Source organism: Artibeus jamaicensis, unplaced genomic scaffold, assembly GCF_021234435.1.
Source record: "Artibeus jamaicensis isolate MK-2021 breed Jamaican fruit bat unplaced genomic scaffold, CSHL_Jam_final scaffold_3222, whole genome shotgun sequence".
NCBI lineage: Eukaryota > Metazoa > Chordata > Mammalia > Chiroptera > Phyllostomidae > Artibeus > Artibeus jamaicensis.
The window spans coordinates 4900927-4914278 of NW_026522038.1; the positions used below are offsets into that span (position 1 = coordinate 4900927).

Consider the following 13352-nt stretch of genomic DNA (forward strand, 5'->3'; position numbering starts at 1 on the left):
GCTCTAGCGTGGGGGAAGCAGGTTGAAAGGCATCAAAGACATAAAGAGAGGAACTGATTGTCTGGTGGCATCAGGGTGAGAGCTGGGAGGCATCTTTCTCCCAGACAGAAGTACTGGTAGAGGCCACTACTCCTTTTCTGAGCCCTCTCTCTGCAGAGCCACAGCGCTGGAAGGCAGGTGCCGTAGCTGAGATTCCGTCATCCTAGCTCATACTGTTTGCCCCGCCTGTGATGATTCCATGAGGCCCCACACTACTTCCAGTGGATTTTGCTACTTCCCAAGCTACTTCCAGTGGGTTTCGCATTGAATGGCTTGTTGTGGCTCATGCTTCAGATTTTCCTAAATTCTCTCAAAAAAACATCTGGTTTCAGCAAGCCCTGTTATCTCATGCAAAGTTGCCCCATGCCTGTCACTAGCAGCAGGCAGCCTTGGTTCATAGCTTGGCCTCCCTTGGGCACCTCCAAGCCCAGCACAAGTAGCAGCCATCTGAAGATCGCTTTATAACTCATGCTGTGTGATCCCAGACAGAACACAGTTCATGGCTAAACTTGGGTGGAACAACAGCAATGAAGATTTAAATATGATAGGAAGGTGTACACAGCCCATTCAGTGGGCACACCTCGAGTATCCAGCTTGGTTAATAAGGGAGGTTGTGTCACTGGATCCTACAGGACACCTACTACATTAGGCCACTGGACCAAGCCTGGGAGATGTAGCAGCTACCTAGTACATAGAAACAAACACCAAGAGGTTGCCACAATGAGGAGACAAAGAAACATGGCCCAAAGCCCTGGCGGCGAGCAGTGGGCCGGCTCGCAGCACAGACCTCGGCGCCCCACTAGGGCCCTCGTTTCGTCGCCGTCCCTCACGGGCAAGAAAAGAAACAACAATTTTCCCCCCTTCTTCCCCTCTCCCTAAAAAAAAAAAAATAAAAAAAAAAAAAAAAGAAACATGGCCCAAATGAATAAACAGAACAAAACTCTGGAAAAAGAACTAAACAAAATGGAGAGAAACAATCTGCTAGATGCAGAGTTCAAAGCACTTGTTATAAGGATGCTCAAGGAACTTAGTGAGAACCTCAATAGCATAAATAAGATCCAGCCAGAAATAAAGGATACACTAATTTGAAAAAAGAACAATTTACAAAGAATCAACTGTATAGTGGATGAGCCAAGAATCAAAGCAGTGATTTGGGATATAAAGAGCAAAAAACAACCAATAAGAACAGCAAGAAAATAGAAATTGAAAAAAAATGAGGATAATGTAAGGAACCTCTGGGAAACCTTCAGGCATACCAACATTCACATCATGGTGGTGCCAGAAGGAAAAGAGAAAGGGCAAGAAATTGGAAATCTATTTGAAAAAATAAAGAAAACTTCCCTAACTTGGTGACAGAAATAGACATATAAGTCCAGAGAGTCCCAAACAAGATAAACCCAAAGCGGCTCATCTAATTAAGAGACACATCTTAATTAGAATGCCAAAGGTTAAAGACAAAGAGAGAATCTTAAAAGCAGCAAGAGAAAAGCAGTTAGTTATCTACATGGGAGGCCCCATAAGACTGTCAGCTGATTTCTGAAAAGAAACTGCAGGCTAGAAGAGATTGGCAAGGAATATTCAAAGTGATTAAAAGCAAAGACTTACAACCTAGATTGCTCTATACAGCAAAGCTATCATTTAGAATCAAAGGACAGCTAAAGAGCTTCCCAAACAAAACAGAGCTAAAGTAATTCATCACCACAAAACCAGTGTTATATGAAATGTTAAAAAAATTTTCTTTAAGTAGAAGATAAAAATATGAACAATAAAATGGCAATAAATACTATCTATTAACAATTGAATCTAAAAAACAAATTAAATAAGCAAGCAGAACAAAAGCAGAATAATAGATACAGAGAATGTTTTGATAGTTGTCAGGTTGGGTGGGGAGTAGAGAATGGCTGAAAAGGGTGAATGGATTAAGAAGTACAAATTAGCCCTGGCTGGTGTAGCTCAGTGGATTGAGCACGGACCTTCAAACCAAAGGATCGAGGTTCAATTCCCAGTCAGGGCATATGCCTGGGTTGCTGGCCAGTTCCCAGCAGGGGACGCATAAGAGGCAACCATACATTGATGTTTCTCTTCCTCTCTCCTTCCTTTCCCCTCTAAAAGATAAATAAAACCTTTAAAAAAGCTTAAAAAAAGAAGTACAAATTAGTAGTTACAGAATAGTCATGGAGATGTAAAGTATAGCATAGGAAATAGAGTAGGCAAGAACATATGTATAACCCATAGACATGGACAATGGAATGGGGATTGCCAGAGGGAGCGGGGGTTGCTGGGTGAAGGGGGGCAAAGGAGGAAAAATTGGATTAACTACACTAGCATAATCAATAGAACATAATTTAAAATAAAACAAAATAGTAAATTCAAATATGGAGAAAGAAAGAAAGAAAGAAAGAAAGAAAGAAAGAAAGAAAGAAAGAAAGAAAGAAAGAAAGAAAGAAAGAAAGAGCAAGCAATGGTGAATGAGCTAAATGGTGAATGAGACTGTTCTTATGCCTCACTCCATTTTGTACCAATTTTCAGCTCTTGGTTTCTAGGAAATTGGGCATCTACCATCATTTTTCTCAGGTAATCACCTTAAACAGTGATATCCTACAAGCTAATGAGGTGTTCAGGATGCCTTTATTTAATACTAGTGGTCCAAGAATGTACTTCATATTAATTTTGATTGGTTTTTTTAGGATCAGAGGTTCTGAATGAATATTGTTGAAAGGTTAACCCTGTTTATGCATTCAGATTACTAAACAAATACTTAGTGTGCACCTACTGCATACCAGGTGCTGTGGTAGCCATTGGAGTAGAGAAATGAGCAAAATCAGAAAGAGTTCCTGCCTTCCTGGAGCTCAGTATTTAGGGAAAGATGTAGCATTAAATAGATACTCACACTAATGAAGATATGTATTCTATTGTGAAAAGTGAGAGGAATGAAAACACATGAGTTCTAGAACTTACCAAGAGGAGTTCTCTGACATGAGAGCCAGGGAAGGTTCTCTGAGGAAGGGTGGAGCAGAGAGCAAGAGGTGAAGCCTGGGGCAAGGTGAGATTGACCAAGGTAAATGGAGCTCAGGTCGTATGGGGCCTACTGGGTAATGCAGTGTTTTTGTTTAGTTTAGTTTTTTTTATCCTATGGGGAATGCAAAGCTATTGAATTTTAAGCAACAAGTGATCAAAACCAGGTATGAAAATATTACTCTTGCTGCATAGTAGAGAATGGATAGATAGGGGATGAGGTGGGCAGAGTGAATGTAGGTAGCCATTTAGGAGGCAGTTGGTATAATTCAGATGAGAGGTGAAAGCAGGGTAACCACAGAGATGGAAAGTTTTGAGATGAAATAGTTAGAAAGTAAAAATGCCACCTGGAGTTGGTAATATATTGCCTGGGCTGTGTCGGGTTGAGGACATGAAATGCAATGATGCTTAGATTTCTGTCTGGTGTAACTGGATGAATGGTGTTGCCATTTGCTGAGATAGGGAACCATATTTGGGGCAAGAGGCATATCATGAGCTCACTTTTAGAGATTTTGATTTGATGTACTTTTGATATAGCAAAGAAGTGTTGATGGACTGTAGACAGTCAGTGGTTGGAGGAGACGTCCAGGCTGGAGATACCATTGTATCAGCTTATAGCATTGTTTACCACAAAGCACAGTTAACTTTAAAGAGAGAAGTAAGAAGAGAAGGGGAAACCAGGCTAAATATTGAAGGACTCCAGAATTTCACTTGAGCAATAATGCTCAGTCACATGAAGGGGAAGCTGCAAAAGGCAGAGAAGGCAGGGCCTCTACAGAGGATGATAGAAAACCAGAGAGTGTGTCTCATAGAAGTCAAGAGAAAAGGGTCATTAAGAAGGAGGAAATTAGATTTGGCTCATTGCTCCAACCCCTGAGGATAATTATGGGCATCACCCAACATGAAATCAATCATTCAGCGTGTTTCCTATTCTTCTCAACTTTGGATCATCTGCAGAATTGTTTAGTAGGCCTTCATCTAAGTTACTGTCAGATATGTTGAACCTGATTAGTGTAGCTTCAGCCAAGTCATGTAAGTTTTCAGTCTCAGTTTTCTTATCTGTATAATGGGAAGAGTAGTAAATACTACTATTTACCTCTTAAAACTGTGAGAATATTAAAACAAAATAGCATGTGTGGAAGTACCAGGCATGGTATTTGGTCTGTAAGAGGCGCTCAGTAAATGATATTTCATTCATTCTAATGGTCAGAACCGAGGCCAGAATCCCAAACTCTGTCCTCCTCTGAGATGACCTTTATTCATTATTAACACCTTTTAGGTATTTCCCTGCAGTCACTGTTATGGACTCAATTGTGTGCCCCCTAAAATTCACATGTTGAAGCCCTAATCCCAAATGTGACTAGACGTGTTTGCAGATAGGACCTTCAAAGAGGTTTAATTAAGGTTAAATGAGGCCATAGGAGCAGAGCCCAATCCAGGACGACTGGTCTCCTTATAAAACCAGAAAGAGACATCGGGAATGCAAACACGCAGAGAAAAGGCCATGTGAAGACACAGCAAGAAAGCAGCTGTCTACAAGCCAAAGAGAAACCACCCCTACCAATATCTTGATCTTGCCTTTCCAGCCTCCAGACTATGAGAAAATAAATTTCTGTTATTTAAGCCCTGCTCTCTCCTACCTTCATATTTACTTATGGCAGCCTTTGCCAATGAATAAAGACACTTATTAACTACCTTACTGGCCCTGAATGAAAATTATGTTCCCCATCTGTAGGTAATTAGGAGACATCTTTTGTCACGTGCTAATGTTGACACTATGCCTATTCCACCTCTCTAACCTGAGAATCTCAAAACCCTGACAAAGGAGGAGATAAATGTAGTTATCATCAACTTACTTTCCCACCATGCAAATGAGCCAAGTGAAGTAACTTGGTACCAACAAGTTTGGTCTGCCCTTGCCAGCTGAGATCAATACTTTGGTCTGGGGGAACACAGTAGGTTCTGAAGTCCCTATTGTGAATATCAGTGGGCGTTTAGCAGTAGTAGAATGGAACTTGCCAATGACATCTCTCACATATATTTTTGTTTATCATCTGTCACAATCTCTATTACTCATATTCAATATTTCAGGAAATCCCAAATCTACTGGAGACATTCTTTACCTGACACAATGCGCAGCAGTCAGGACCCAACAGCCACCAATATAAATGCCTCCACAGTTGAATTTGTCATCTTCCTTAATTGCTATCTGCCACGGGAAGTCTCCCTATAAAGACATTTGGGTGGTCACTATCATTCTACAAACAGATATTCCTATAAGATTTTTTATTGCAAGGCCCCTAGTCTCTTAGAATTATATACGTCCCCCTTCCCTGTATTCCCCCAAACTCAGGCATTCCTGGGAAGTCAGAGGGAACTTTTCATGTGGGTTTACCACTCTTGCTGGTTTTCCTCCAACGACTCGTTTCCTTCGAGTGGGCGAGCTGTTTTTAACTCCACAGGATAGTTTAGGGAACAACGATTTTATTCGTTTTCTTTCTTCAAGAAAAGAGATTATATCATGATTTTTAAAAAAGATTTCATTTGTTTATTTTTAGAGAGAGGGAAATGGAAGGTGGAAGAGATGGAGAGAAACATCAACATGCACATTGATAGGTTGCCTCCCTCATGCCCCCAACTGGGGATGCGGCCCACGACCCAGGCATGTGACCTAACCAGATATTGAACCAGTGACCTTTTGGTTTGCAGGCCAAAGCTCAATCCACTGAGCCACACCATCCATGTCTCATGATTGTGAACCCATTATCTTGTGGGCAGACAGTTCTCAATTGATGCATGCCACAAAAAAAAGCGGAGTCACAGCTAATATGAAAGAGGCCAGATTCATCAGTGAATTATTTTGGATGCTGAACTGTACTTTTCATCCTGTTGAAAAATTGTCTTGGTTATCTCAAACTCTTCCTAAAGGTGGACCAGTGGCAGAAGGAGGCTCGCCGAAGGGTTAAACATTCATCCGCCTCTGGCCAATGAGAAACAGCACCAGCCCAGGAATTACTGCTGGGTTAGGTCAGCTCAGAGTGGCAGCCTCCGGGTGGAAAACTCTTATCTTCTCATTCTCCTAGCTTTGATTTTTTTTTTTGACTTTTTACAGGCTATTTATATGGAAATCTTTTGAATAATATTAATATTAACATCATTAACAATGATGTGCCAGGCCCCGTGCTGAGTGCTTTGTCTATGGTTATCTCATTTAATCATCACATTAACTTGGAGAGATAACGTGCCAGGAACCCCTAGACAATCCCTTGTCAATTGGCCAGGAGAGTGGATGTGTGTTCAGCCACTTGATGTGCAATGACATTTCCTTCTCTGTGAGCATTCGGATGTGGTACATTGGTTACTGGGAAGAAAACATGGTAGAGCTAGGCTTAAGGCAAGGATCTGCAAGAGAATTCCTGACAAAGGGAGAAAGTAACAGTATAAGATGCTCTCCTTATCCTCCCTGTATATCTTATCACATCATGAAAATGTTTACAGACTCAAATGAGAAAGGAAAATTAATATCACTGTAATTGCTTTCAGTATAAAAGGACGTAGATCCTCAAGGGAGAGAAGTTGTGAAAAATGTGGGTAAATTATTTTGGGGGGGCTCCCACCCCTCCTAAGGTTGGAGGAAGAGTGTGATGGCAGGTTTTAAATTTCTGCTTGGGCCTTTGAAAGACGAGAGATTGTATTCATCAAGGCTGTGAAACCAGCTTGGGTAGTACCTAAAAATTAATGTTATCTTGGGTTGAAAACAAAGGGCCTTTGTTGAAAATCCCTTCTGAGTATTTGTGGCTTTGAGATCTAAATTTTTAACTCATTGCCTGATTTTTTAAATTTGTTAATTAATTTTGGGGTCTGGCAATTAGAAGGGAGTCTTGCATGTACTTCAGTTTAAAATACCTTTAAAATAGGGAGCTATTTTATTCCCAAATGTAGTTGAGGTTCAGTTACTCACCTAAGGTTATGTGGCAAATAAATAACTGAGTCAGTATTTAATGCAAGTCAGTCTGACCTCAAAGCTCTTATCAATTACTGTCTTCCCAGAAACTTAATACTAACATTCAATTTAGCTTCACAACTGGCCAGAGTATAGGTTTTCATAGTCCTTCTATTATCATGGTTTAAAACATTGGGAAAGAACAGGTTAATTCAATGAAGTCCATTATTTTTCTATTTCAAAATGTATGTTCTGGGTCATGCTTGAAATTTTGCTGTTTTGTTTTTCTTTTTAACAAAATTGACCTGACAAAGCTCATAACAAATAGAAAAACTTTATGAAGGGCTAGAGTATTGTTTTCACCTCAAATTAGTCAAATGCATTAATCCATTTTTAAAGCAGTTCTCAAGAAGCATTTATGCTTGTTTTTCTTAAAAGTGATAAGGAAAAGAAAAATGTAATGTTTTTTCTATTTATGTAAAAGCTAATTGTTGCTCGAATCAATGAAATTACATACATGTACACACACATAGAGCAAAAAAGAATAATGTTAACATACCTGCATCCATGTTAGCCGTCAAAATTTCTATTTCTTCTATAATAAAACAGATTTCCAAAGTTTAAAGTTGTGCTAATAGCAAAAATCAAACCATTAGAATTAGTTAAACTTTGATAATAATTTTCTGTCTTAAAACTTGTCTTCCCTTTAAAAAGGACACTACAAAGCCCCTAAAGCACATCATCTGAGTCCTTTGTTTTCAACTAGGTAATTGTGAAGGCGCCAAAGGAACGAGGCAGGATTTTGCTTGCATAAAGTAGAGGTGTCTGTCGGTGAAATGGAATGGGGAGGCTCACAGTGCCACAGTTTTCTGCATTTTAGAACACCCAAAGTGCCCGAAGAAGAAACGCTGCTCTTTCAACTCTGCACTCACAAGTTCCTTACATAGGGTAGGGAGCAGTCCCTGATCCAAAAAGTTCGGAGCTGACATTGCAAAGGCTCCCCTCTTTGTGGACATAACAGGGCACTTCTTTCAGGGCTCACGCAAACAAGGAGATCGCATTGGGTTCAGTGTCAGGCATGGTTGGTATTAGACATCTGGGATACCAAAGTCAAAAGCAAAAAATAAAAGAAACAAAAAATATTCTTCTCTCTCTCATCCTTAGATTTTGCTTGAAGATATATAGAAGGATGTTAATCTTCACTCTGCTCCCCTAGAACATTTCAGTTATGCCCAGGATCCTGATTTCTTTGAACTGGGGATTCGAAGGTGGATTCCCTCCAACCCGTGGCTCTCTGTCTTGGATGAGGTTGCTGCCTAGAGGGCAAGGCTACCTTGTGCAGCCACCTGAGGCTTAGCCCTGGATTTCCCAAGTTCTTTTTTAGAAGACACATGCATGTATCTGTTATGCCACACACATAGGGCATTTTCTAGGCTGAGGCAGGCTCTGCTCAGAGCTTTCACTAAAGCACCTTCATGGCTCATAGAAAAACCTCAAAATTCCCACTAAATGCTTGAAAAAGGAAGATGGGGAAAGCCCAGTGTAGCTAAGGTCAACTACATATTGAAAGATCAGCACAGAGCTCTGACAGCACTGACCATAAGGAAAATAATCAGTGGCTTTGATTATGTAAAGATTTATATTCAACAAGGCTCACTATAGATAAAGTCAATACATGACAGAATGGAAGAAAGTATAGGCAATGCTTAAACTGAAAACAGATTAATGCCTAGGATGCAAACCAACAGGGAAGAAGACTGCAATCCCAATGTGGAATGAGGTGGAAGGTGTCAAGTGGTGGCAGCAAAGAAGAAAGAAAAAGCAGGAAAAAAATCCAAAAGGCTAGCATGCATATAAAGAGATTCAAAATCATTGGTTATAACAAAAATTCAAATTAATAAGCAATGCCATGTTATTAGACGGTATGAGACCAGGAAAAGGAGAAAGCTGGATAATAGTAAATGTTGGTGCAGTTGAGGAGAACCCTGAGGTGTGTGGTTCGTGGAGGTAAGGACTGGATGGCTCTGCTGAAGAACACACAGGCACTGCCTAGTCAAATTAAGTAGATGTGTACCCCAAGAGCCAGCAACTCCTGGCCAGCTAGATGTCTCAGAGAAGTCTCCTACACAGGCCTAAGGAGAGGACATTCATTACAGTGTGATTGGGGGCTGAGAGTGAATCGCTGAGAAAGCAGAGAGTAAATTGTGAAGTAAGAACACCACAGACTATCTTACACAGCAGTTAAAAAGCAACAGATTGAATGGCCACATAACAGCATGAACAGATCCTTAAAACATAATTCTTTGTGAAAATAAAAAAGGAAATATGAGATCTACAACAAAATACTATGTGAATTTAAAATGTATGATCACAAAATAATAATACACATCGGATGAGAATGCATGCAAACCAAGAAACATACATGTTAAATCACATGAAAATGGTCACTTTGGGGAATTGGCATAAGGAATGGGGATAACAGAATAAATAAAACAAGAGTGGGGCCTTGTCTGGACCAGGGATGGTCATGTTCAATGAGCTGAAGCATATCATGAACTCATCTCTGTGCCCCTGAGGTCTGACACTAGGAAGGAAGGAAGGGAGGGAGGGAGGGAGGGAGGGAGGAAGGAAGGAAGGAAGGAAGGAAGGAAGGAAGGAAGGAAGGAAGGGGAAGAGGGAGGGACGAGGGAAAGAAATAATGAAGGCTACTAGTGGTGGTGGGAACAACAGCAACCTTGGAAGGCAAGATGACAAGATGGGGGAATAGACAGAAATAATTGACATTAGGCCCTTAGGGGTGATCTTGAGCATATAAAAGTCTCCCAGAAATCGTAAGAAACCCTGAGGGGGGACTTTGACCTTCTGGTAGTCATTTAAAACGAATGACAAAGAAAAAAGTGATCCTAAAGAGCCGGATTTGGGAACTCTCAATTTACGAAGTACAAGAAAATACCTATCATGCAAAGATATATCTTTCATCTGGTAGCAGTTTAGTCAGGAACTGCCTTGGTTTTGAGGGAAAAGTGAAGGAAAAGAAGAAAGGGTACTTGGCGAATGTGGAATGTGCAGGAGATGCCCCACTGTGGGTGGTTTTAGTTCACACACAGACTGTGGGTGGGGACTGAGAATGTGAATGAAAGTTTATCTCACCGTGAACAGAGGCCTCTGTGCCTAAACTCATGAGAGGGCTCAGTGAATGGCAACACATGGCCATATCCTCAGTTAACGGTTCATTGAAAATGTAAGGTAGCAGTATCTTTGTTTTATTTCAATTCCTCAATAGCCCAAGAAGTTAATAAAAATTTTTTTTACCTTGAGCCACATGTGAGAAGCCTGAAAAGAAACACAAAAAATTTACCACAGCGAAGGGTAATTTTTATTTGAGAAAAACGCACACTATATCAGTACATGTATTGTAAAAGTTATAACACTTTATTCTTATTTTCTATTTTGTAGTATAAATTGTGTATTATAAAAATACATTTACCTTTAAATTTACGATTTCTGGCTCCTAAAAACAAAACAAAAAGCTCACTGTAGCAAAAGATTATTTTCACTTCCATAAAATATACACAAATCATTATTTCAGACATAATATAACAAGTTAAAGTAATATTTACAAGAACATAAAAGGCAACCACATTATGCCACCTTCCTTTGATTTAATTTTTTTCTTTTATTGATTTTAGAGAGAGGGGAAGGGAAGAAGAGAAACATTGATTGGTGGCCTCTTGCATGTGTTGCGAATGGGGGCCAAACCTAAAATTTAGGTGTGTGCCCTGACTGGGAATGGAAGCCAAGACCTTTTGGTTTGCATGATGACACCCAGCCAGCTGAGTCACATTAACCAGGGCTCTTCCTTTGATTTTTAACACTGCATAGCAAATGTTTCATCTTCCATGTAAACACACCGATTTCACACAGCAAGGAAATCATCTTTACTTGAGATTTAAAACGAGATTTGTATTTTAGATATAGTTGAACCCATGCCCAACAGCAAAGTTACTATAGTTATTCAAGATTTATAACTCTTTCAGTTATATTAATAAAAGGTAGGCTTATGAAAGATAAATGAAATCAAGATATACCCTAAACCTCCCTTGGCTTATTAATTCTAATCTGTCCACTGAAAAGAGAGATTAATGAATATACTAATATACATACATTTTACATATCTACTCTCACTTGCTCTTTCTTCAGGGGGAAAAATTAGACCCATTGTAGAAAGAGAAGGGTAAGCCGAAGTAACAGAGACAGTTGACTACCTATATTTTTGATATCGATTTGAGAAATTGATAAGAAAACTAAACTATGTGCTGTAGTTACTCCTTTGTAGTAGAATATTTTTTTTCTGATGAAATAACCAATTGTGTTCTTTGACCATAAACTTAAAACTTTTGAATTAGGAAGAGAAGGAGGAAAGAGAGGGAGTGGGGAAAAAAAGAGGAAGAGAAGAAACCCAAAATACTACACTGAAGAAGTGAAATCGAACTGTATATAGCTCCAGAGAAAGACAAATACTATACGATCTCACTTACACCTCAAATGCAAAAAAACCAAACTCATAGACACCAAAATCCAATTGGTGGTCACCAGAGGCAGGGCACAGGGACGGGGAATTGGGAGAAGGTGGTCAAAAGGTACAAGATGTAATCAGTGATAGGATAAGTGAGTGCTGCAGATGAAATAAATATACAGCCGGTGACTACAGTTAACACTGCTGGATGGCATGTTTGAAAGTTGCTAAGAGAGTAAATCCTAAACTTTCTCATCACAGGGGAAAAAGCTTCTTTGTAACTGTGTGAGGTAACATGTTAATTTAGCTTATTCTAATTATTTCACAATATATGTGTGTCGTCATTATGCTGTGCACCCTAAACTTACTCAGTGCTGGGTATCAGTTATATCTCAGTGAAACCAGCGGGAAGACTGTTAAGCTTTGCTGGCAAAAGCCATGGTTTACTGTCCTTCTCCCTAAAAATTTAGAAATTTCTTTCTCCTCTCCCTTTGCAAAGAATTTAACGAATACAAAAGTATTTCGCTCAACTGCTTATATACCCTTCAAGAGAAATGTTATAGTTTGAAATCCTAGGAAGTGTGTTTTTTTTTAATTTAAGAAGTGATATGAATGGAAAATTAAACAAAATTTTGGCGAAGTCAAACTCTTGGCATACCCAGTGATGACAACATAAACTTAGTATCGGTTCACTTATCCTACGTATCTTCAACATTTGCTTATTTAATACTTATGTGTGAAGTTCTTTACCTAGGACGTTTGGAATATAAAGGTGTTTACATTTGAGAAGGGAAGGTAAGACAAGCACAGACACGACAATAAGCAGTTTCCAGTCGTTCAGTAGTGTCCTGACAGGGACTCCGCCACTACACGAGGGGCTGTTGGGTGACTTCCCGGCTTGTGTTCTGTGGCATCATGTCAATGGCTTGAAATGGCCCATGTGGGAGCATTTACACCACAGAAATTGGCAGAGGCTACAAATCAGGGCTTCCCTCTCCTTCTCAAAGTCAGTTGTTAAACACTTACTCTCACACCACTGGGTAATTACCACCCATGAGGTGGGTGTAAGTACAGCCACTTCTCTCGAAGCCTTACCACCTTTGTTGAAAGTAGCCCCATCCTTTCAATTCTCAGGCCCAAACCGCTGGTCTTATCCTCGACTGCTGATTTGTTCCCACACCCCCATCCAATCTATCAGCGAACTTTTTTGGCTCTAGCTTCAAAACAGATCCAACATCTGACTGCTTCTCATTTCCCTTCCTATCCGCTCATCTCAGTCACTATCATCTCTTCCCTGGACTGATGCGGTGGCTTCCTCCCATCTCCTTTGCATCTGCCCTTACCCCTGAACAGACTATTTCCCACTCATCCACCAGGCTGATCTGCATTTACAATGAGTGTCTGATCACGTTGCTCCTCTACTTAAAACCCCCATTTCACTCACTAACAGGCTCTGGTCTCCTCCATCCAAACCACCTCTGCAGCCTCTCCCACGTCTCTTTTATAAAAATCTCTCACTACCACTACCTGCCACACCTGCCCCACTAGCCTCCTGGCTGCTTGTTCCACGAGCAAACTGACGAGCTCTTGTCTGAGGAACAGTGCCCTGGTTGTTGCCTCTGCCCAGAACACTCCTCCACAGATATCTGCATGGCTGGTTACATCTTTTCTTTTCAAATTTTATTTTTAAATTACAGTTTATATTCAATAATTAATAATTCAAAAATAATTACAATATTATTTTGTATTGATTTCAGGTGTTCAGCGTAGTGGTTAGACAATCATATACTTTACAAAGTGTTCCCCTCAATATTTCCAGTACCCACCAGGCACCATATA

At 40.1% G+C, this 13352-nt stretch overlaps 1 protein-coding gene across 2 annotated transcripts in view; it reads right to left on the bottom strand.

Annotated features, from left to right (window-relative positions):
* The window catches only part of CFI (complement factor I), a 35330-nt gene that overhangs the window by 7811 nt on the left and 14167 nt on the right, over positions 1 to 13352 (bottom strand). Inside the window, exons 7-11 of one of the 2 annotated variants that reach the window (XM_037156099.2) lie at positions 10485 to 10508; positions 10310 to 10330; positions 7557 to 7592; positions 5450 to 5553; positions 5178 to 5281 (exon numbers count right to left, since the gene is read on the bottom strand). In XM_037156099.2, the coding sequence (XP_037011994.2) occupies positions 5178 to 5281; positions 5450 to 5553; positions 7557 to 7592; positions 10310 to 10330; positions 10485 to 10508 (289 nt within the window). The remainder of the gene's footprint in view (positions 1 to 5177; positions 5282 to 5449; positions 5554 to 7556; positions 7593 to 10309; positions 10331 to 10484; positions 10509 to 13352) is intronic. The other variant, XM_053657023.1, reaches the window with a different exon arrangement.